Consider the following 24313-nt stretch of genomic DNA (forward strand, 5'->3'; position numbering starts at 1 on the left):
TCAAATTTTGCAGTTTTTTATCCCTTAACTCTTGGTTGAACTAAGATGATGTGGCTAGATTGTAGCTCTTCAGAAATATGATTTTTTTCTAAAGCTTACCATCAAATACACCACATTTAATGGTTTGCTTTGTAAACCATATGTCCAGCCCAGTGTACCTGTATAATTTAGACCTTACAAAGATTTGTATTAAAAACATGGATAACTCTCTCTTTTTTATGCTGCCCTCCAAATATAACCTCCAGGTCCACTGTAGAAGTTTGCTGTTGCTGTAGTGTGAACATATACAACACATGTCCTAGAAAATTACAATTATATTCAGCTATTACAATTACAGATGTCATGATTTGTATGCCAAATCAGAATACCTGCTTAATAGATAAGAACTCCATTATTTTAGGATGGTCTGACACAATTGGGGTTTCTTACATTTTCATTTATCACCTGTGTGTCTTCAAATAACTTCATTCAGCATGAATACAGAAAGGTTCACGATCAGAGAAAATTTTCAGTAATTACTCAAAAACAAATCATCAGAAGACTCAGTTGTTAATATTCATGAGCCTAGCTGCACGCAATCAAGTTGCTGTTAATCTAAAACTAAGTAAATGCAAACGTAGACCACTGTTAAATATTTATCACTAACAAAGACTCTCTCTCCCCCCCCAGGTACACGACAATAACCAATAAGACATTTTACAAATATTTTAATGTAAATTTCCATCAGAATGTACAGCAATATGTTAATAAATAATTCATCGCAATTATACAGCCCAAATAATACATTACATAACAACTGATTGAAACAAATATGTAGGATTTCACAGCAAGTTTGTAGAGGAGACTGAACAGGTGACACAGGTGATTTGGGGAGATTGCTACTGTAGCTTGTAGACGGGGGATCCTGGGATTTTAATGTTCAGAGGAAAAGAGGCAGAAATTATGAATTTGTGACATTGTTTTATCTGGCTTGAACAAAAATAAATCTCATCAAAAGACCAGAGACAGTATATTTTATTATTATCCACCAAGAGACAATGTCATTCTGATGTTTATGTCACCCAAAAACTACTTGTTTTTGGGTGACATAAGTAGAGAATTTCAAGTACTCTAAGAGTATCAAGTGAAACAATATTGTTAGATTTGTCATTATTCTGAGACAGAACTGAATAATTTTGAATAATTTTAAAAAATATGCCATAAGAATCTTTTAAGTCTCACTCAAGTGATGCCAATTATCTAACAACATATGTAGATTGTTGCAAAAGGCCTTCAGAAATTACAACTTTTATTCTCTTCAAGTTTGATCAACATTTATAGGCATGTGGAGGAATTCATGGTATGAGATAAACCATCATACAATGGTGACAACAGCTTTATGATCTTGTGATTTGCCATGTTGTCTTCTATCCTCAATTAACCTTTGTCCACTTCCAAACATTTTGACATCACGTAACATTTTTCAAATACTGTCCCAAAATCCTTCATTTTCTAAATATTTTTTATTCTGACCAGCAGCGATTCAAACAAAACATATGGCTTCCCACACAAAATGGTTAAAACAATAAAAACATACAAATCTCTTCATCTATCACAACTGACATTACTGATGGAAAATTTATTAAAACTCAAAAAACTTTGTTGATACCATTTGCCATTATATAGATAATATCTTTTAGATGTTTCCTATCCTCTGTAGCACACAAACTGCTTCATTTGTCAGATACAGTACTCAGTAGACACTACAACATTAAACCACACAGAGGACAGTCAAGTATTCCCTCAAATTCCATTTCAAGTGCATCCTATCAAGTTTAAGGCCTGAGGTGTGCTTTGATTCCTTTACTCAATTTTCTTTCTCTGAGTATTATCCAAGTGACCACGGCACGCCTGATCTCTTCTCATTTCTGTCCAGAGAGGCTACAGATTTGTGCCAAATGATAGATCTCATTAGTGTGGATCAATACGGTTGATGTAAAAATTGATATGACATGAGCTAAATGGTGGAAAGTCCTTAAAGCCAACTCAGGGACTCGCATGAATGGTTAGCATTACTCCGACAAAGATGCTGTTTCACCTCCACAGTGTTACAATCCATGGGCAGAATGAGAAAGAGTGGGAATGCCCAGACTACATGGTCACCACGGATTACGGTTACCATGGCAAACATGGCAGATAATCAACTGACTCTGGAACCAGTCGGGTAACATAACTGATTGACCAGCAAGGTAACAAGAAAAGGATTGGCTCCTTCAAGTGCTTTAAGTGCAGAGTGGTCTGGCTGCAGTCTGTCTTGTTCTTGTTACTGTTCCTTCGCTGTCAGAGGTGAATCCATCAGAGAGCGTCAGAGGTCACCTGGGCGTGTGCCCCCTGCCCCAGTGAATGTTAGGTAGTGTTAAACACCTCCTGAAGTGCTCGAGCTGGGCCTGCAGTCTCTCTCTCTCCTCTCTCACTTTCTGCCTCTGACTCACCAGCTCCTAAAAAAAGGAAGGACGGACACAATTCGCATTACAAAATCCAGACTTTTATTTGACTGAAAACAGGGGAACACTGGCACGAAAAGATTAAGGTACATCTGAAAAAAACAAAGAGGCAGACATGCAGATATGGTCTGAGGTACTTACCCCCATAGTGAGAGAGAGCTGCTCTGCAGTTCTGGTCAGGTTGTAGTTCTGTGCTTCAAGTCTTTTACACTGACTGTGAAGAACCTGCCTCTCTAAACTCCATTCTGTACAGAGAGAGATACATACAAACCTTAGATGAGGGGAAATTATATCCATAATAATATCACATTTCCCACAATTAACCTGAAAATATCACAGTACATCCCTCTGAGCTTCGTACACAGGAATATGAGTTATGTGAAGATTTTTAATCAGTCTCACAGCGACAATTCCTTCAACTAAGAATAAACAGCAACCAAAAGGGACACTTTGAGTTTCACTATGAATGAAAAGTGCAGTACAAATGTGTTGTTATTATTATTATTTATTTATTATTATACAGTACGGTGTCTCTTGCTTGTTTTGTATGATACAGCACCTAATCTGTAAAAGTATTACACTTTCATATTTTCCTCATGTAGTACAAAACTTTTTGTGGCAGGCTGGAGTTGAGTCAACTATTTTGGGGCATTTTTATTCCTTTTGTTAGAGATGAAAGGAAACCAAGGGAGAAAGAGGGGGTATGATATGCAACAAACCCCTTAGCCACAGCTTGTATTTATCTTTGAAGAAAACCCCCAAAATTACATGATGTCATTATTTTATTTCTGTGATTGAAGAAAAGGTCCTTTTAAACCCCATGAGATAAACATGAGCTATACTGATAAAACTGGCTTGACATTGACTCACCATCAACGTACTCCTGGTAGGCCTCAAAAATTGCTTCAATACCCTGCCACTTCTTTGGAGCCTCTTCCACCTCCTCCTCCTCCTCATCCTCGTCCTCCTGCCCAGACTCGTCTTCATCCTTGTCATCAGACAGGTTTTCCCGTGGTGCTGGAGTGTCCCGGCTGGCTAGAGAGGAATGGAAGTGATGACCGTTGATGTGTGCATGCTGAGGGGCGTAGTTATGATTCAAACTTTTCAGTGGAGAGATGTTGTGAGGCAGAGAGTGGTCAGCCTTCATGCCAGCCTCCGGGACACAATTTGAGACTCCTTAGAAGAAAAGAGGGAGATAAAAAGACAGCGTCAGTCTTTGCAGCCATTTTCAGCATCTCATAAGGAGCCGATAGACATTTTACCAGCTAGCAGGTACATGTACACGCCACTAGGTGGCAGAACATGGTCATTGTACAATTTATAATCAAGCGTAATGGGTAAAAACCTATGGAAGTGAGTGGCTAACCTTTGTTCTGCAGTGTGTTATGTGTGGACTGCAGCACGGCCTGGTGGAAGTGCTGAGCAAAGGCCTCGGGTGTGAATCTCTCACAGGGCCGATTTCGTCCATTCTGCACCGGACTGGGCTCCTTTTTCTGAGGAGAAGCAACAACGCCATTCTGGAGGCCCTGGATCTTCCTGTTTGGCTGAGTCTCCATGAATCCAGCTCTCTCATGATGGGGAGCCAAGGGTGGAGGGATGCGGGCCACCTGGGAGTCCATGGAGGGCTTGAACGTGTCATTGTGGAGGAGATGTTTAGGTTTGTGTAAGTATGGAGGGGAAGGGCTAGGAGAGTCTGGGTAAAGATGTCCGTTTGATTGACACGGCAGAGGGGCTGATGAGGAGTCACCTACGAAGAAATTTGCACAGTTCCTTAGGAGGAGGGTTTCTTTGCTATTTTCAACATGTGAATGTGTGTCTGTATCTATACAGTATGTATGTATCTGTGTCTGTCTCACCAGTTGAGGGAGCAGGAGGACTGCTACATGGAGGTAAAGAATTATATCTGAGTGTGTCCAACGTCACAGTCTTCCTCTGAATGGCCCTCAGTAGCTCTTCTGTCCTCTCCTTATCTACAAAGAAAAAGACAGAATGAGAACACCTGTCATTCATACTTGAAAAATGGTGGATTTAAAGAATTGATCGGCACCAGGAACTGATGGAAAAAGGTCAGTAAATTGATCCAAGGTAATGTCCAGTGCAACAACACCAAAAACTATGGCTACAAAGTTTAATGAAGGCTTTTCTGTTTTTCTTTTTTCTTTTTTTTTTACTGGTTTTCACCTAAAAATATCGAGATTTTTCAGAAGAGTGGATCTGTTAAAACTGATTTCCACCCAGATGTTATGACTCTAATCATCCAATAGCTGATTACCACAGTTTACAGTAAACTAGGTTCACTTGCAATGTTAACATATAAGAAAATGCTACAGGCAACAGAAAATTAAGGGTAAATTTGAAAGAAAGCACATATCAGCTGCTGATTATGCACCAGTGCCCCTCTAAGCAACTAAGAAACAATAAACACATAAACACATACAGTATGTACTGTATATGCATGTTTTTAAAAGTATATTCCAAAATAGATATAAATATTTCACCAATATTTCTAACTTTTTTGCCTTACATTTCTACATAAAAACACATTTGTTTAATAATCTGTCTATCCTTTGCTGGAGAAAGTAGAGAATTCTGCTACAACCTCCTTTCCAGATTCTTCCTAACTTTATTTTCTCCTCTCCCCTCCCACAGCCTTGGTAAATAAAAAGAAATATGAGAGAAACTGAATGTTGTATTTTTCCACAGGGAATCACTAGAGCGGCTGTGAACAGAGCAGAGTAACACGTAACTAAACAGGTCGTTACCTCTCCTCTGCTGTGGGCTGACATGGGAGAGATTGAACATAAGGAGGAAGTCTTTTTTCTCCTCCAGTTCGGGGGCTCTGTCCATCTGCTCAGCAGTGTATGGGGTAGTTAAGGGAGCTGTAGGTGTTAAAGGTGAAGAAGCCTTTTTCTTGCCCCGTTCAGCCAACGGAGAGGGGCTGCGCTCTCTCATCATCCTCCTCCTTTTCCTCCTCTTCCGCGCCAGAAGCTCATCGCGATGGGCCAGCGTGCTGAGGCCACACATGCGCAGAAAATCCACTTTCTTTGGAGAGACATTTGGGCAGGTTAATATCACTAAAATAAAGAAAAAACATTTTGAAATTGTTCATATAAAATGTGATGAATGCATGCATTCATGCACCTCGGAGGATGTGTCCAGTTTGAGTGGGGGCTGTTCTGTCACCCTCCTCAAATGGGCTTTCACCTCCTCCTCGTCGCTCTCATCATATGACTCGTTCAGGTCATAGTAATAACCTGGTAAGAGCAGAGAAAGAAGAAATTACCTTTCATATTAAAAATATCTATATCCTGTATATCTACGTATATCTCTTTGCCTTCTTTATCCCTCTCCATCATATTGCTCACCTCCCTCCATGGCCTCCCTCCTCCTCTTCTCCTCCAGGTCCAGCTTGCTGAGCAGTCGACGGTGCTGCTGGAGAACTTCGTCATACACCAGCATGCTGTCGGGTGCCTGACTCTCTCGCTCCCTCACTGGAGACGGAGAGGCAGTCTGGCATCTCCCCCCAACGTCAGTGCAATTACCAGGGATAGACAGAGGCACGTGGGGTCTCTGGTGGAGGTTATTGATGTGATGGCGGTGATAGAGGCTCTGGATGGCCCTGTCCTGCTCAGCCTTGTTCCAGAAGCCTGCCTCCTGTAAACTAGCTCCTCTCAGTGAGGGGTACCTCTCTGGGCCTTCTGCTCTCCTCCTGCCTCCTTCTTCCATCTTCTCCCCCCAGGTCAGGTGGGGTCTGTCTGCTCTGGTCAGTCCCGGAGGCGGTCGACTTGGCGGCGTAGGAGGGTTTAATTTTCGACGGGAATCTGCAGGGGTGTCGACAAGGGAGGCCGGGTTCCACAGTGTAGTCGGGGGAGCAGGAGGGTGATGGGGACCTTTAGGGGAGATAAGAGGAGGTGGAGCACCAAGGCAGGGGGGCATGTCTTTGCTGCCTGGGTTGTGGTGGATGGAATTGGTTCTGTTAAGGAAAATAGAAGCAAAATCCATTTAAGGTTTTACCTACACTGACTGAGTGACATTGCAGAAAGAGTACAAATCATTTCCTAAAGCTAATTTCTTTGGCATTCTCACCTGTGGCTGTCTCTCCGTGGCTCCACCCCTTTCCCAGGGGACCTGAGGCCCAACTCCATGGGACCCTCCCTCTCCTGTCCTTGGCCTCGCTGCCGTGATAACCACGCCTCCTCACTGGTCCTCTGAGTCATCATGGCAGCTGCCAGAGCTCCATGGATCCCCCCTGTAGCTGCAGCATGATGCTTCCCCAGGTGAGAGGGCACCAGGCTGGGCACAGGGTGTGGGATAGAGCCCCTGGAGGAGTGATGGCCAGGCTGCAGGGGCAGGGGTTTAGGGGCTGGGAAACCTGGGTGCTCTGACTCCTTGGGTTTATCTGGAGAAACATTTAAGTTGGTTATTAAATGTGTTATGTCAATGTGATGTGTTAAGTGCTATGTTGATGACATTACGTTAGAGTACATTTGTCTCCACAGGACATTTGAATGAAGGTTTTAACTTTTCCATAATATCCATCAGATTTGTTTAGACACCATTCAACATCTTATACAGATAGAAAGTGTTCATGACTTAGGAAACATGACTGTGCTCAACATATTTCACAATAGTCTCACTTAGATTAGATTATGAGGTATCATGAGGAATGAAACTGAAGTAAAGCCCATGGACAGAATAAAAATTCAATTTTGCTAATTTACAATTCAATTTCAATCTGCTTATTAAATTTCAATATTTCTTGTATACAAATGGCAATTTTGGCATAATGTTTGCACTAGAGGAGAGGTCAAGGGATCACTAAAATCATAAGTAATTGTCCTTTGGGGAGCATAAATATGCATACCAAATTTCATGGCAATCTGGCCAGTGCTTGTCAAAATATTTGACTGTGGAAGTGTTGGACAGCTATTGAAAATTCAAACTACTAGAGATTACAACTATTTAAATAGAATTATTAGTTTCTCTCTGAGCCTTTGGAAATAGTAATATATGCCTGTGAGTGTGTACATATATACAAGTGCATATGTGTGTTCATGTGTAGGTACCAAGTCTGTTCGGGGTCAGCCTCTCCCCTGGCCTGGCCCTATCCTCCGGTGCTGCCCTCCGAGCCTGCAGTTCAGCCAGGTAGTGGCTCTCCGCCGCTCTGACCATCTGCTGCTGTCTCTCCCTCTGCCTCTCCTTCTGTCTGTCCAGCTCCCTCTCCCGCTCTCTCTCTCTCTCCTCCTCCCTCTCTCTTTCCCGCTCCCGCTCTCGCTCTCGTTCCAGCCCTGCCTCGCGCTCCCTTTCTTTCTCTCGTTCACGCTCTTGCTCTCTCTCTCGCTGGCGGAGCTCGTTCTCCATCTGTAGCCTGCGGGGGAGGTTGACAAGTATGCACACACACACACACACACACACGCACACACACACAAACACACACACACACGCACACACACACAAACACACACACACACACACACACACAGGGGGAGAAGGTGAGAGATGCAACACCCAACATGAGGCAGATATTAACCAAACACTGGTGAACCTCACACAAACATTTGCTGCTGAAACATACACACACACTCAGAGAAACACACACAAATCTGCGCACACGCACTCCACTTACCATGAGGAAAATAATCCATACACAGCATGACTGAGCAAGAGCAGATGAACACTTAATAGGTATCCACAGGAAAAAGGACACACACGCACACACACACACAACAGAGCACATTCACCAGCGATCAATAGCACACAAACAAACCTACAAGATACGCGGGAGCCATTACAGAACCAGACGATAAATACCATTCATTTCAAAAACAACCCCCCCCCCCCACCCCATGCATTATGCCACAGGGAAACAATATATGTATTGTGAAACTGATAAAGGAGCTCAAAGTACTGACAGAAAATGGAGAGACACAAAGGGAGTAAAAAAGACTTCCCTATGTGTATATGTGGGACTTACGTATGCACTGGCTTGCATATGTATGTGTATGTGTCTGCATTGTGTGTGTGTGTGTGTGTGTGAAGGGCAGTGCGTGTGATGAGTGTATAGGAGGCACTGTGGGGTGTGTGCTAAAAATATCACACACTCAGCAACCTGTGCCTACCCTGCAGAGAGAGATTACACAGCCCTGCAGATAGAGAGAGAGAGAGGAGAGAGGTGTAGAGAGAGACAGAGAAAGAGAGAAAGAAAAAAGAAAGAAAGAAAGTGTATATGAATGTGTATGTGTATGTTACCTCTCGGCTAGTGCTGTGTGGTTTAGTTCTCCAGGGTAGCGGGCTCCAGGCAGGTGCAAGTGGAGGGCAGAGGGATGGAGAGGAGGGAAGGCGCCTCCCGCAGGCACTGAGTAAAACTGTGAGCGCAGTGCAGAAAGACACAGAGACTCCTCCATCCTGTGACAGACAGACAGAGGAAAACCAGTCAGACTTTATCTACATGGGTCAAGTCTGGAAGGTGAAAGGATAAACGATGGTATTTTAAGGATTGTGGGATAATTATAGTTAGAGAAATTGGTTAAGTTAGAGGGGGGAGAAGAGTATTTACAGGATTGTCCCAAAGAAGCGTTGATCATTTGACCATTGTTCAAAGCTGCACGCTAACACACAAGAATAAAGCAACAAAGTTTCTTCTTCTTTCTAGGTGTGAATATGGGTGGGTATGGGTGTCAGGACATAGGGTTTTGTTGTGTTTTGATGTATTTCTTGGTTTTTGATCTGACTGAAAAGCTCTAAATAAAATATTTCTCCTCATTCTCTCTGAAATATTTGTATGTTACATAAAAGCTAGAAATACTGCCTTGCGGTTGTATGCCTCTGCCAACCAGTCAAGTTGCAGTTTGCATCCATGTCTGTCCAGACTCATAATATTTGTAGTGAAGACTTTGAATGAATTTAATAAAAGATATTAAGTGTATTTTCCTTGTATGTGTTCACATGTTTGGCCAATAAAGCTGATTCTGATACAACACAAATTTGTAGCCATGACAGTAGACAGTGCTTCAGATATGGATGTTGCTACAAACAAACTACAAATTCTAAAAAGTGGATGCTTCACACACATCTTCAACCCGGCAGCATGGAAGAGCTAAACAATCACCACAGTTTCAAGGTGGAGACCCAAGATTAGTGTCATCAATTCAGTATCCGACCAAATGTGAAATATGGTCACAATCTCCCCTTCTGTTCCTGAGTTATGGCGTTGAATAATGTCCAGAAAAGTGTTTTTGCAGAACATTATGATGTCACAGTGAGGTTGACCTTTGACTTTTGGATATAAAATGTCATCACTTCATCATTTTATCCTATTAGACATTTATGTGAAACTTTTTCATAATTAGAATATGAATTCTTGAAAGTACGTTTAGGTGCAACTGTTACCTGGGTAAAGCAAGAGGGTGGTGCAGGTAGGCAGGGTGATAGTAAGCAGCAGCGGCAGCAGCATGGGCAGCAGCAGCGGGGTCAAGACTCATGGGCAAAGAGGTCAGTCGGAGGTCATCTGAGGCGGCAAAGGGCCGGAGCGCTCTCAGGTACTCCTCTGGGACGGCACCCGAGGGCACCACAGGATGCATCTGCCCAGGCAAACTGCAGAACACATTGGATCATATAATATACATTTAATCTAAAAATGTATCATGTGTGAAGATTATAATCAAATAACATGTTACTTTACTCTTTTACAAATAAAACACTCCATCTATGAGTGTCTGCTGCACTTACCTCAGGCTCTGTATTCGAGGGTCTTGCATGACGGAGCTGGGGGTGAGGCCGAAGGTGTGAGCTAGGGGATGAGGTGAAGGGATGGGGGGAGTCCTCTTATCCTGCTGCGACTGGGTGTTCTCAGCACCCAGCCGCTCCCTACTGAGTCCCTGAACGCCTGGTTCAACCTGAGTGTGACACAGACAGACAGGCAGTGTGAGAGAATGCATACTATGTAGATGCATGGAGTTTGAGTGTGTGCTAGATTGAAACTGAGCAGAAGAATGCTCAGGAAATGGGAAGGAGCGACTGGGTAAAACCTCCGAGCTGCACCCAGAGGCTCAGCGGAGTGGAAAAGTGGGTCTGATATGTCATAACAGGTCAAGATCAAAGTGGAAAGATGATCCTAATATCTGGCCAACTGTTCTCTCCTTCATCAATCACTCTCTCACTTTCTAGGAGCTCAGAGGATTTGGTCGCCACAACGTTGCATTTGATCCTTGATTGCTCATACTAAATTCACCACCATGACAAGAGCAGTGATGGGAAAAAAATTACAAAAGGATGTTTCCAATAGTTGCATATAAAAATATAATATTATCCTGGTGGCATAGTTGGCAAGGACTCAAACCATGTGACTGTTTGGCCCAGTTTGCGTCATATGTCACATGCCATTACATACATGAAGGGTAAGTAAAACTGCCAATAGTTAATCTTAAAATTTTTAACACTGTCTTTACACTACTGTTTGTGAAGCTGGGGCCAAAACAACATAGAAGAAACAGTGTTCATGGACACTGATTTTCCAGTATAAAGATGTATATTCTGAAGCCAGGAAACATTTGACTACAGTATGTTAATTAGAAAAAAAACCCACTAACATTTCTACTAATGTGTAAAATCTTGTTGCTACAACAACAGACGGTGATACAGGTCAGACTAACCAAGGACAAACCACAAACAAATGACCTCTCCCAGCAACACCCGATCTGCTACCCTTGTTTTGTATAACACTTGACTTGCAGTAAAATATCTGCGCTTTGAATACGTTTGAATAGTTTTGAATGTGTCACATGGAAAGTAGATTCAAACCAGTGATGAACCGTCTGTCTCTTTATCATTCAGCAATCTCCACTGGTCCAAAATGAGAAGGGGACAACACATTCAGGGTCTGGAGAGCAGCCATCAAATTCCTTGACCTATGACCCCATAGACAGCCGATGGCCTCAACAGATGCAGCAATACAAACACAAACAGTCTTTTGCTTATATTGTCCTGTGCTCTGTCTTTCTCTGACTTCTAAGACAAGCTGCATCCAGTCAGGACAAATACTGAATCTATGCAATGCTTTAGAGCCCTCTCTCCTCTCTCTGTCGCTCTCCTGCTCTTTCTTACTCGCCCTCCCCTCCTTTCTTAACATCCTATTCTCTATTTTCCTGCCTCCCTCCCTCCTCCCTTTCTCTCTCTGAATGTCTGAATGGGAGCCCCAGGCAGGCAGAGCCACAGAGTGGTCTTTGTGAAGGGGGAGAAAGGCAGCTCTGATCCAGGGGGAAGTGGCTACTGTGGGGGCTAACCCCTGCATTGTGTGAGGGGCCTGGTTCCTCGCCCCAGCTTAAATTCACTCACACACCCACAAGCAAACACATCCACAGACACGCACACACACATACACACACACACTAACACAGGTCCCTCTTCACATCTTAAGCCTTTTGTGGTGAAGGGTCAAGTACACACACACACATGTATGCACACGCATACAGTACACACACACACACACACACACACACACAGAAACACTGCAGGAAGCTGAACACAATAGGTGCCAGTCTCTACAGCCTCCAGTGTTTCTTTACAGACCCCTCATGTGTTGCTGAAAAAGACATGGACTGATTAGTGAGAGGAAGAGGGAGCGAGGCAGAGGGGTGAAAGCATGAAAATGAAAGAATGAGACAAGACAGAAAAAGAAAGAGGGGGTTGGGGGATGGAGGGATGGCTGGTTTTGACAGTTTGATGTTGACAAGCACTGAGACTATTTCTTTAATAGAGGGAGCAGCAGCAGGACAGATAACGGAGGCAAAAAGAGACAGACGACTCATCTGTGCCAAGAGAAAGCACGAAAGAGAGAGAGAGTGATGAGAAAAAGGAGAAACCAGCAAGACAGGGGAACAAAAAGTACAGATACACAGACAGAGAAGAGCAGATGTCTTGTCTCAAACTTGCCTGGAACACCAGCAGGTACGACAGTTTGATAGACGACGTGTCTTACCTGTCGTCCGTCGGCCCTCCAAAGGCCGTTGCTGGTCTTGGTGGGCGCAATGGTGACTACCGGAGGGGTGCTGGGGACACCGTGGCCCCTGGACTGGCCCAGGAGGGTCCCTAATGAGCCCCGCTTAGGGGTGGTGACTGGTGAGCTGTGGCTGGTGGCGGGTGAAGAGACAGGAGACGACTCACCGCTGAGGGCAGAACCTGAAGAGAGGAGGGGAAGGGAGTGTGTGAATGACAGCAGGAAAGGCAAGAATAAACTGCAGCTATCAGACAGCTGATCAGATTAAAAAGATTTCAGGATCAAACAATCCCCCAGTGACATAATACAGATGGTGCACAAAAAGGAAAAACTAACTTTTTTTGTCTGTGTGTCGGCCAACAAAGAGGTAAACAGTGATTCAATCATTTTGATGAAAAGCATTCTGGCGAAATATGACAGAAATAAAAGAAAGCGTAAAAAGATACAGTGGGTAGAAGAGATTAGGGGAAAGAGGCACAAGATGAAAGATTGTGTGTGACGATTGTGAGTGTGTGTGCGTGTTGATAAAAAGAGACACACATCAGAAATAGAGAGAACGAAAGAAGGATGTAATAAATGAAGGTGTTAAAAAGAAGCTGGGGTGTAACATGGTGAAGGGGAACGTGTTAAATGTGATGAGGAGAAAGTATGCGTGTGGATGTCCATAACATTCACACTGCCGTCACTCTATTACTGTAACACTCATTAATCAGTACACACACACACACACACACACACACACACACACACACACACACACACACACACACACACACACACACACACACACACACACACACACACAGAAAAACACAAACACATTCAGAGTGGGTAAGAGGGAGGAAATAATGAGATGGAGAGAAAGTGGCAAAGCATGAGCTCATGTAGGTAGAGAAAGAGCTACAGGGAGAGAACGAGAGGGAGAAAATGAGATAGTGATGGAGAGAGAGAGAGAGAGAGAGAGAGAGAGAGAGAGAGAGAGAGAGAGAGAGAGAGAGAGAGAGAGAGAGAGAGAGAGAGCTTGTTATAATTGGCTGTAATTAGATTCTTATTATTAGGAGATGAATGGAAACGAATGAAGGAAGAGACAGAGAGGGAGAGGTCAGGATAGGTCAGCTCTTATCCAACACCTTCATTAGGACACCAATGAGCTGAGTGAAGACACACACAAACACACACAAACACACACTCACACACACACAACCTAATAGCTACCAGGCAGAAAAATGTTTCACATTAATCCACAAAAAAACAACCATGGCCTGTAAAATTATCTGCATTACACAGTTACTGGCACTGTGTTGCAATACACTGTCCAATTTTCAGTCATCAATACCTCGTTCACATCTTAAAGGAATAGTTCAACATTTCGGGAATTGATTTGCTTTCCTGCTGAGAGTTCAATGATAAGATTGATACCACTCTCATATTTTTATAGTAAATATGAATCTGGAGCCAGCAGACAGTTAGCTTAGCTTTGCATAAAGATTGGAAAGAGGGAAACAGTTAGCCTAACTCTGTCGAAGGGTAACAAAGTCTAAATACCAGCACCTCTAAAGCTAATTAACACATTTTATCTCATTTGCGTAACCAGTGTAAGTGTAACTGTAAATGTTTTTACGGAAAAGTTTCGTGGTTCAGAGGTGACAAATAAACTGAAAATGATGTTGAACAAACTTGATGACAGAGCATTTGGGTAAACCAACAGCAGGAGACTGTTGTAGATGTGTGTAAGTGTGTGTGTGTTCAAGACCATGTTGGCTCTCCAGAGCCTGGAGCTGCTGGACCTGTGAGGTTTTTAAGGAGGTTAGATCACCGCTCACCTCTGGGATCCTCGGCCTGTTTGGCCAGTTTACGCAGGGCAGCAGCAAATCCAGAGTTTGCAGATTGGGCAACTGCGTTCCCATTGGTTAGTGGGCTGAGGGGACTGACAGTAGCCGTGGTGCGCGTTGCTGTGGAGATCATTCCTATTGATGGTGATTTATTGGACTCATGGTTCATACCTGAAGAGGAGAGCATGAGGAAAGAAGTGAGGAGCTTTGATATATCTAGAGATTATATTGTGAAGTTTATTATTTTATATCTCTCAATAAAACACACCAGTTAAAAAAAGTGTTTGAGGAAGTGGATTACCACTTCTACTTAAAAAGATTTTTGTACTTTTGCACAGTTGGTATCTTATTTATCTTGAATTAATGAAACTCATCCCACACATTCCCTCAAAGAGAATGGACATGTGTGTGTGTTTCTGCCTTTGTGTCTGGACATCATAGTGAGTGCATACGCCCGGGTCAGCTCCACTAGAGACTAGAGAGTAGAGGGAGTAGAGCTGTGTCAAATAGAGCAGTGACCCTAATAGCAAATCACACACATGAGCGCACACGTGTCCATTTCCTCAAGGGGGCCAGCCAACACATCTTAGGATCTTGGGAGTGTCTAGATGCAAACTTGATTAGGTATTGCTGCGTTTTTACACCCTCACAGACACATGCATATACACACACACAAATAAACTGCACACAGCTACACACACACGCCTCAGAAACTCAACAATCTACTGAATAGTGGACACACTTAGAGCAAACGTGGTTAGAGTAACCTTTGTCTTCACCCTCTACCCTCTTACTGACCCACTAATGTTAATTACAGCTGGAATTAGCCAGCAGCCCCCCTGCCTGCTACAGCAATGACCTCATTACCACCACAACGTAACACACACAACCACCTTTCACACTCACACTCCCAAGCGCGCGCACACACACACACACACAAACACACACACACACACACAAATACCACAGGAAGGAACAAACAGAACAAACAACAAACCACCAAAGCAGTGCGCACTCATGAAAAATTCATACGTGCGCATTGAACAATATTATTGAATGTTCTTCTCAAACGCACTGATGATTTTAAAGAAGTGAAAGTAGAGAAAAGTAAAGGGGCAGTCAGACTTTAAAGGTTGGAAACTGTCATGAATCTCACATTTACAGATGTCAGATTAGAAGTCTACCTTTGACCCGCCACATGTGAGCGCAACCCTGCAGAGGAAGGAAGCTGTGGAGCGATAAACAGAGTGTGAGAAGACGAGATATGAAGGAGGGAGTGAAGGGAGGGAGAGAGAAAATGAATGAAAGCCAAAACTTGACGAAATACAGAGTGAGCGGCCATGAAGTGCAGATCAGAAGAAGTCACTATATTAAATCTTGTAGAGGAAGTTAAGATATTTCCTCTACGCGTGTCCAAAATATTTTTAAAAAAAAGTAAAGTTACAATAAATAAATAATAATTACATTTTGAAAAAGCTATTCCAGGCTTTCTGACCCTGCCAGATGATTCAAAGCTTGTTTTCCTGTTTGGCTAAGACACAAACAAATAACCTGTCAACCTACAGCTGACTGACATTTTTAACACATTTACAATTAGCATGATCCTGACGTGACTGTATTTATATATCAGAAGATGTTCGAAATACTTTTCTTATATAATCACTATTTATTTCACTTTTCTTTAGCCACTATTTTTCTTTCTTTCTTTGGCAGCGCAAATGTATTTACAGTACATATGATGCCAATAAAGCAAATTGAATTTGAAAATAAAACAGACAGAAAGGGAAAGAGAGATGAAGAGAGTAAAAGCTCAGATCCTGACAGGGCTGAGTGTGTGTGTGTGTGTGTGTGTGTCTGTGTGTGTGTGTGTGTGTGTGTGTGTGTGTGTCTATATCTCTGTCTCTGCTGAGCCCAGCAGTCAAGGGAGCGATGATAAGACAGTTTCTATCGACTCTTTCCCTCCCTCCCTCCCTCTTCTCTACTCACTCACTCTTTCCTTCCCGTCTCTCCTCTCCTCTCTCTCTCTCTCTCTTTCTCTTTCTCTCTCTCTCTCGTTTATCTCAGCACACTGGAGCTTATTTAACAAAAGCCAACACACATAATCTCCTCTCTGTTTCTTGCTTTCTTTCTTCCTTCTTTCTACAATCTTTTCTTACAGGCTATTCCTCTGATATTTATCCATGTCATTCATACACACACGCACACACACACAAACACAAACACACATACTAACATATGCATGTGCACATAATTCAAACATGCAAACAGACACACTCACCCTCCCGCTCACTGTTCCTCCTGCTCGTCGTCTTTCTGCTCCTCTGTGAGACTCTTTCTCTCTCCCTCTCAGCCTTGCAGCTGCTACGTGGTCACGTGACCTCTTTTCTATCCACTTCCCCCCTCCTCCTCCTCCTCCTCCTCCCCCTCCTCCTCCTCCTACTCTCCATCCACTGCCCCCCCCCCTTCACTCCCTCTCCATCTATCACCCTCTCCATCCTACCTCCTCCTCCTCCTCCCCTTCTCTGTCACTCTTTTTTATCTTTCCATTTTCTCTCCTTAGCTGTCCCTTCTCTCCACCTCAAACTGTGCTCTCTTGTCGTTTTCTTTTCTCTCTTCATTCTTCATCCTTCCCCCTATTGGCTCGCACTCCCGGGAGGGTGGAGGGTGGCGGTAGTGGTGGTTGGGGGGTGGAGGGAGAAGAGGAGGAGGAGGGGGAGGAGGAGGGGGGTTTAGGGTGATGACGGGAAGGGTGGGAGTGTGGTTTGAGCTATGTGTGTGTGTGTGTGTGTGTGTGTGTGTGTGTGTGTGTGTGTGTGTGTGTGTGTGTGTGTGTATGTGTGTGTGTGTGTGTGTGTGTGGCAGAAGGTGGTGTTAACCCTCCATCCATCACTGTCTCTCTGCAAGTCAGTCCTGTCTGCTTTGGGACAGGGATGAGGTGGGGGAGGGGAAGTTTTCTGACAGTGACCTTTCACCCTTCACCTCTGACCCTTCCTGCCACAGACAGCAGGAGGTTGGAGGATGAAACACACATCAGTCCTAAATACAAATTAAGACATTTAACTCCCTTTAGGACTCTTCTTTTAAAAGTGATGACTGAATAAGTAAACAGGACTAAAGGCCATGCTAGCAGCCCCATGAGGCTGCAATGCTCATTACACATCAGAAAACAAACCACTGGAGAAATGGAGAGACAACTTTGCTATTCATATCACTACTCGGGCAAAAAAATGTATGTTTGGCCAGAGAGTTTTGCCAAAGGACATGCCATGTTTTTCCCTAATTCAGGAGGGTTTATGCTCTGTACAACAGCCATTTTAGAAGTCCTACATCTCAGACTTAGCTTGTCAGAGCTACATTGTCAACTTTTTGTAAAATTAATATTCATGTGTTTATTTCTATTTCCTAGTTAAAACTTGTTGATAACGCTACATGTTCTTTTTTTAATACTTTATGAACAACTGCTTAACATACATTTCAAGTTGGGGTCAAAGAACATATACAAACGCCATACATAACACCAGCATGTGAGCACACGCCACGCATGTAAATCTAAGGCAGACAAGAGGGAAAACACAAAGAATAAATAAATAAATAAAAAAATTAGAGAAATATGCGGGGGTAATACATTAGTACAATATTGCCAACCTTTTATGAATTCAGAGATAATCAGCCAAATTATTATCTTCATCCAGAGCAGCTGCTCTCATTTAAAATAATAAATATTGAGACATTGCCTTAATAATTTTAGATGTTTTTTTGTTCTTGTTTGTTACACATTTAAGTGATTTAAAATAATTTATAAAATCAATTCTAAGCAAAGTAAATGAGGGTTTGGTACCTTCCACTTTGATGTATGAATATGGTATATGCCCATAATTATAATAAAATCAACCAAATATATTTGATGACAGATTGTCCAAAAAGAATCTCAAGTTTTCATTCATGAGCTGTGCTTTGAGGTGAATGCTACTGCTAGTGTGCAAAAATAGACTACAGCTATCACGTTACAAACAAGCCAACATGACATTGCTAAAAATATGCTAAAATGCTAATGTCGCTTCAGAAATGCTAACGTTTAGTGTGTCAGCATTAATCTCAAACCACAGCTAAAGGTGTGTTCAGACGGGTGAACGTGAATACAAAGTGAATCTTAAAGGTGGCGTGACTGCATACAAAATGGAAAGAAATGAGCGGGACCCTAATTCACTCTGGGAAGCACAAGTTGACTCAAAGATACAGTTGAAAATGTGTCAACTTGAGTTAATGCTGTATTTGCATTGTATTTGCATGACTATTTCACGACAGAGACAAGAGGAAACTGAAAGGAGTCTGGAAATATACAACAGAAAGAACTGAGTTGCCTGAGATTAATCTGATCTCTCATATAAAACACATAGTCGCAGCTACACAGCTAATGACAATGAGTATATTGGCTGTTTGGGATTAATTAATGTTAACACAACTACAGAAACACTCTTTGTAAGAAAAATGCAAGGAGAAAATATGTTTTACATAAAATATTGTCAGACTAGCTGTATTTTGTTCAGCTTTGCTTTGAGCTGAATGCAAATGTTAGCACACTAACATTTAAGTTAGTTAGTTAGGATGCTAATGTCAGCATGTTAACATGCATACAGTATGTTACGAACATGCTAACATATAACATGGCATGTTAGCAACCATTATTCTCAAAGTACACCTGATGCTATCAGTTTTTGATCATTAGTTTAATGTTGCTGTATTGAACGTACATGTTGAACAGGTGGACCTGCTAGTTGCCCTCATAGACTGCATTTAAAACATACACATATATTCAGTATATATATATACAGTCTGTGGTTGCACTTCATAAAAAAGGCAGGGGATCACCAAAGTCACTATTCATCTGCATGTCTGTACCAAATTTCTTTGCAATCCATCCAATTTTCGAGATATTTCCATCTGAACCGATGTTTCGGACACTGACCAATGGCTGAATAACCAATCACCAATGTCATCCCTAGAGCTACGCCGCTAACATGGCTAAAAATAAGCCAACACCAGAAATAAAGCTACCACTGGCTTTGCCAAAATGGAAATTACATCCGCGTGTGACTCCATTCATCCACACACAAACACACACCCACATACTCGATCGCACTTTGCTCAGCATGACGTAAGTGACATGTGACATGTTGAGGCCTGTGTCTTTAACACCTTTTTTTTGTCTTTCGCTCTCTCTCTCTCTCACACGCACACACACACAAAAACAGAAAAACACAAACCACACAGGGGGACTGTGAGGACAGCAGGGGGGGACCTGCTCTGCTCCGTCAGCTCATTAAAACAGCCTGTGAGTATTTGTGTGTGTGTGTGTGCACGCACACGTGTATGTGTGTGTGTGTGTGTGTGTGTGTGTGTGTGTAAGCGAGGATGGGTCATTAGGATGGAAGGAGAGGTTGTAACACACTACCTACTCATTAACCCTCATCACATTGGCATGTCTGAGTGTGTGTTCCTGTGTCGGCTACTGTGTGAACAGTCAGACATTACATTGACTAATCTCACTTGTGTTTATGAACAGTTACCTAACATTAGACTAATAATGAGCGTGCACGCAAACACACAAGCACACACAGACGGACTGTAAACAAAATATGCTCCATTTAAGTTTTAAGACATTATTATTTGGACTCCTACAGCTGATTCTAATAGCTACACCAGCTACTGTTGCTGTTACAATAGCTGGCAGACTTTTTCAAATTCCTCTGACAGACACACACACACACACACACACACACACACACACACACACACACACACACACAAAGGAAGAAAGAAAGAGAGGGAGAGAGGAAAAGTAGCCAAATGTTTTACAGCCTCCTAAACTTGTCTGTAATAGCAGTCAGAGTGGCGTCAACACAGCAGTCTCCAGGGTTACTCCAGGGGCTGCTAAATGGCTTTACTAGCTCCAGTCACTCTGCAGCTCACAGAAACACTTAACACTTCCTTACAATCCATAAACAACGCACATGCTCTCCTGCTCCAGCGTCTCACACGCTCACAAACACAAAAGCAGCCACACAAATGAACACGAATGCCAGAAAAAATGACATAAGCAATGACATCAACAAACATACACATATGTGCCTGTACAATAGATTCAAAGATAAGCATATATACAATCAGCTGACTCAGGACTCGAGTATTGTGCGTCACAAAATGTATGCATGTGACCCCTAGGGACCAAACAGCCAGCACACATTTATGGTCCTGGGATAAATGGAGCAGAAAAACCACGTACTGTAATAACCAACACCTCCAGCGAAGAAAAAAACAAACAAACAGGAAGCATACTGAAAGACACACTGGAGCAGAGAATTAGTAGCACACAGCGGGAAAAAAAACAATGGAGAAAATATGGGAAGTGTAGCAGTCATTATTCTGTTTTATATTAAACAGTGTGTCCGCTAGAGCAGAGCCATGTTTACTGTGCAGTCATAACAGAGTGGAGATGTTGGTGAAAGGTCTATAAATTATTACCGCCAGAGCTTAGCTCAGAAATGTGGGCTGTCAGCAAAGTCGGAAAGATCGGAAAAGCTTTTCTCTTCTCCTCCCTTAAACTCGGGCCTTCACTTCCACCTCCTCCTGGCTGCGGGGCACTTTTCCTCTTTCAGTGACCTCTTCTCTATTTCTCTAATCAGTGCACTTGTCTACGAGCATCTTGTCACCGTCTGTCAGATACAGAAAGAAGATATAAACAGCAGCTGCTTCAGGACCCTTAGACTTTTGTTTATCTGTCCGCGTTATCGTTTCTTTGCCTTGTCATTTCCTCAGTATCTCCTTTTCGGTCTCCTACCACTCATTCGACAGCCTCTCCCATCACGTCGGCTACATTTCTGTTTTTCCCCTCTGTGTCATCGATCTCTTCTGCAGCGTGTGGCTCCGTCTCGCCTCTCTGATACGGAGATGATGCAAAAAGATAAAACAATCTGAGGCAAACCAATCTTATTCTGTCTCAGTTTGTTTTGGCGCCTGGCTGCGTCTGACTCTTGCCCGCAGGTTTTTGTGTGTGTGCTTGTGTGTGTGTGTTCAGCCTAGGTGGTGGAGGTTTATACAGAGGGTCGTGTCAGACAGTTGACAGCTACAGTTCCTCCTTCTCTGGCCCCGGGCTGGCTCTGCTCACCAGGTGCCGACACCGCGGTGGCTAGACCTCAACCATCTGAATAAACACGAGGGGGGAGAACACACAGCAGACACACTCTCAATGCACAAAGGTGTATGAAGACACACAGACTAGCAGATGCACACAGACGGGCCCGTCAGGCAGGTGTTGGGTAGGTATAAAGGGCAAAGTGTAATTAAGGTAAACTATTGGTGTAGTACTAAACAGTATTGTGTTAAACAATGATGTTAGTGTTGAGACACTGAAAAGTGAAGTTTGGGGCAGGAAATCAGAGATTAGCTGATACCATTTGGCCAGGTCTCTGAGAACATTAAGTTTACAGATTTTTATGGATTATTTCCTCAGACATCATTGCTATAGATTAGACCTGAGCAATGAAGAAAGCAGCCTGTCAACACATGTGTCTTATGTGTCAGCTCGTATACCTGTTCCATACTCCTTGTGGTGAGTTTGTTTTCTCAACTTCTCTTTCCAGGGTCAAGAATGAACCATGTCCTCAATTAACAACTTCTTTTGGTCTACAGGAAAATAGAGAAAAATGTCCACCACAGTTTCCAAGGTCCCAAAGTGACGTCTTCACATGTCTTGTGTTGCCAATACAAAAGTCTAGTCTGAGAATATTAAAATTACAAAGACACAAAACAGAGAAAAGCAGCAAATCCTCAACTTGGAGAAGCTGAAACCTGAGAATATTTGGGGATTTTACTTAATAAACCATTAATCAGTGATCAGAAGAGTTGCTGTCAATTTACTGATTGATTTATGACCACTTGTTGCAGCTCAAATGATGAGATCAAAAATGCCATTGAGTAGAATCAAATAAGTAGAGATTTACTACTGAGCACCAACAACACACTACTAGAGAAATATTATAGTAATTAATTAGTCTTAATAAATGTAATGTGGTTTTATAATTTAAAGAAATAAAGACAGTGAAGTTAATCTGAAGCCATGAAGGGTGTGAGAGCAGTGGAGTCTGAGTTTACACTATCTATATGAGAAGGGGGTAATTAAAGAGATTGGAGGTTTACTCAGTAACCCCTGCTGAGCAGCTGGTCCACGGCAGGTCAGGAGCAGCACATGGCGCATGGAGCCGTGTGTGTGTGTGTGTGTGTGTGTGTGTGTGTGTTTGTTGAACTCCACCTGCGAGCTGTGTACACACACAAAAGCGACGTGATCCGCTTGACTGCTGCTAATGCGCCCAGCGGCATCTATCTCAGCCAAACAATACAGCCGCTGTTAAAGGTCCCGGATTAAAGAGCGACTTCTCTAACTTAACTCCCATGGGTGCTGTGTGACAACCACCACAAGGGGAACTGGGGTTGTTTCAGGTCTGTCTTTCTGTCCGTTAAGTTTGCCAGGAGCAAACAGGAGCTGTGTTTGATCAGCGACAAGTTTGACAAGAAAGACTCGGAGCCGCAAACACCTTGACAAGCCGCACCTTCTCCAGCTGCGTCAAGACACACAGATAACACCGCATAAACAGGAAGTGACGGATTCCAGCTTCAACATTAGAGCATGTAATGTGCTCTTCACGAAGATTCATTACATAAAAAAATACTCTTGGGGGCGAATAAGTCATTGTATTTGCTTGTGCTTTCATTTCATTTTAAATACAAGCTTTAGCTTCACTGTAAGTCGTTGTCACACATGCTTAAGACGTCTTATTCAGAAAGTGGTAACCAGAAGTTGTTTCGTGCTGCTGTCCTCACACTATCAGTTAGGCTGAACTCGTTAGATTACATATTGCCGACTGATTCATACACAGCACACCTTAAGTATTATAGTGCCCTGCTGTTCATCTAAAAATAGCCTCGAATAAAAATAGAATTTCACTTCCTCCAACAGTCCGTCTGAGGCGGACAAACACAAATGCAATTTACAATGTGAGATCGTACAGTAGATCTGGTGACTGCCCACAATTACCAAAACGAAACTATGATGGCTGTAACACAGCAAATGAAAAAACCACAAAGTAGACAAGAGTAGGTAGAGTTTTAACTATTACAGACAAAGTAAAGCTCTTATAGAAATAAGATTTTTTGTTTGTTTGTTTGTTTAAAGGTCATCAGATAAAGTCACCTCTCGGCACCACAGACGATATCCAAGCAAAAAGCAAGTGATAATTCAACAATTCAACCTCATGTTAACTTTCAAAGCAGTGGATACGCGTACATGAAAAACCTTAGGCTACAGCAAAGCACACACTGAGACATTTTGTACTAAAACAACCGAAAATAGACAACTTACCGCCTCACCAAAGACAAGAGATTCCTCGGTTTTTGCGCATCCTTGTGTTTGTGTGTGTGTGTGTGTGTGTATGAGAGAGAGAGAGAGAGAGAGAGAGAGAGAGAGAGAGAGAGAGAGAGAGAGAGAGAGAGAGAGAGAGAGAGGCGGGGTGTGAGAGGGGAGGGAGGAGGAGGAGGAGGAGGAGGAGGAGGGCGAGCACCTGCTCCACTGATGCTCCCTGGAGAGATGGAGGGATGGAGAGGAGGAAGATGTGGCCCCAGACTGCTGATACCTCACAGCCTGGACATGTTTACTGTCCACTGGAGACAATCAGATCTGTTCAAGTCAGCTCCTCCTTCTGCCAGACTGTACACATCACACTGGGCAGCTCAGGACTACCAGGCTAATTAAGATCATTATAACAATACTAGTATTACTGTGTTGGTGCTGCTGGTGATAATAACTATACAATTTCTATACTGACATTAACATAAAAAATAGTAATAATAGTCATCGTCAGTTGAACAACATTTAAATTATTTGCTTGAATAAAAGTAGCAACACAGTGTAAAAACGCCCAACAGCAGTATTTTAATGTTATTGGTCTAAT

At 42.9% G+C, this 24313-nt stretch overlaps 1 protein-coding gene across 9 annotated transcripts; it reads right to left on the reverse strand.

The window, feature by feature from the left end:
• Positions 1-691: 691 nt before the first annotated feature.
• On the reverse strand, positions 692-23797 carry LOC121897851 (genetic suppressor element 1-like). Of its 9 annotated transcripts, none has more exons than XM_042412608.1 (18): positions 23725-23785; positions 21900-21992; positions 20832-21510; positions 14301-14480; positions 12460-12659; positions 10212-10378; positions 9873-10076; positions 8733-8888; positions 7550-7851; positions 6570-6882; positions 5849-6456; positions 5625-5737; positions 5246-5525; positions 4340-4453; positions 3850-4230; positions 3354-3659; positions 2625-2728; positions 692-2477 (listed from the first exon to the last, which is right to left on the reverse strand). In XM_042412608.1, the coding sequence occupies exons 4-18, from the start codon at positions 14476-14478 to the stop codon at positions 2352-2354; spliced, it is 3552 nt and encodes a 1183-aa protein (XP_042268542.1). In that variant the 5' UTR covers positions 14479-14480; positions 20832-21510; positions 21900-21992; positions 23725-23785; the 3' UTR covers positions 692-2351. The 9 variants fall into 9 exon arrangements, with proteins under 9 accessions (XP_042268542.1, XP_042268541.1, XP_042268540.1 ...); XM_042412607.1 differs by lacking the exon at positions 23725-23785 and adding an exon at positions 22637-22924; XM_042412606.1 differs by lacking the exon at positions 23725-23785 and adding an exon at positions 22618-22924.
• Positions 23798-24313: the final 516 nt, after the last annotated feature.

Source organism: Thunnus maccoyii, chromosome 5 (assembly GCF_910596095.1).
Source record: "Thunnus maccoyii chromosome 5, fThuMac1.1, whole genome shotgun sequence".
NCBI classification, from domain to species: domain Eukaryota; kingdom Metazoa; phylum Chordata; class Actinopteri; order Scombriformes; family Scombridae; genus Thunnus; species Thunnus maccoyii.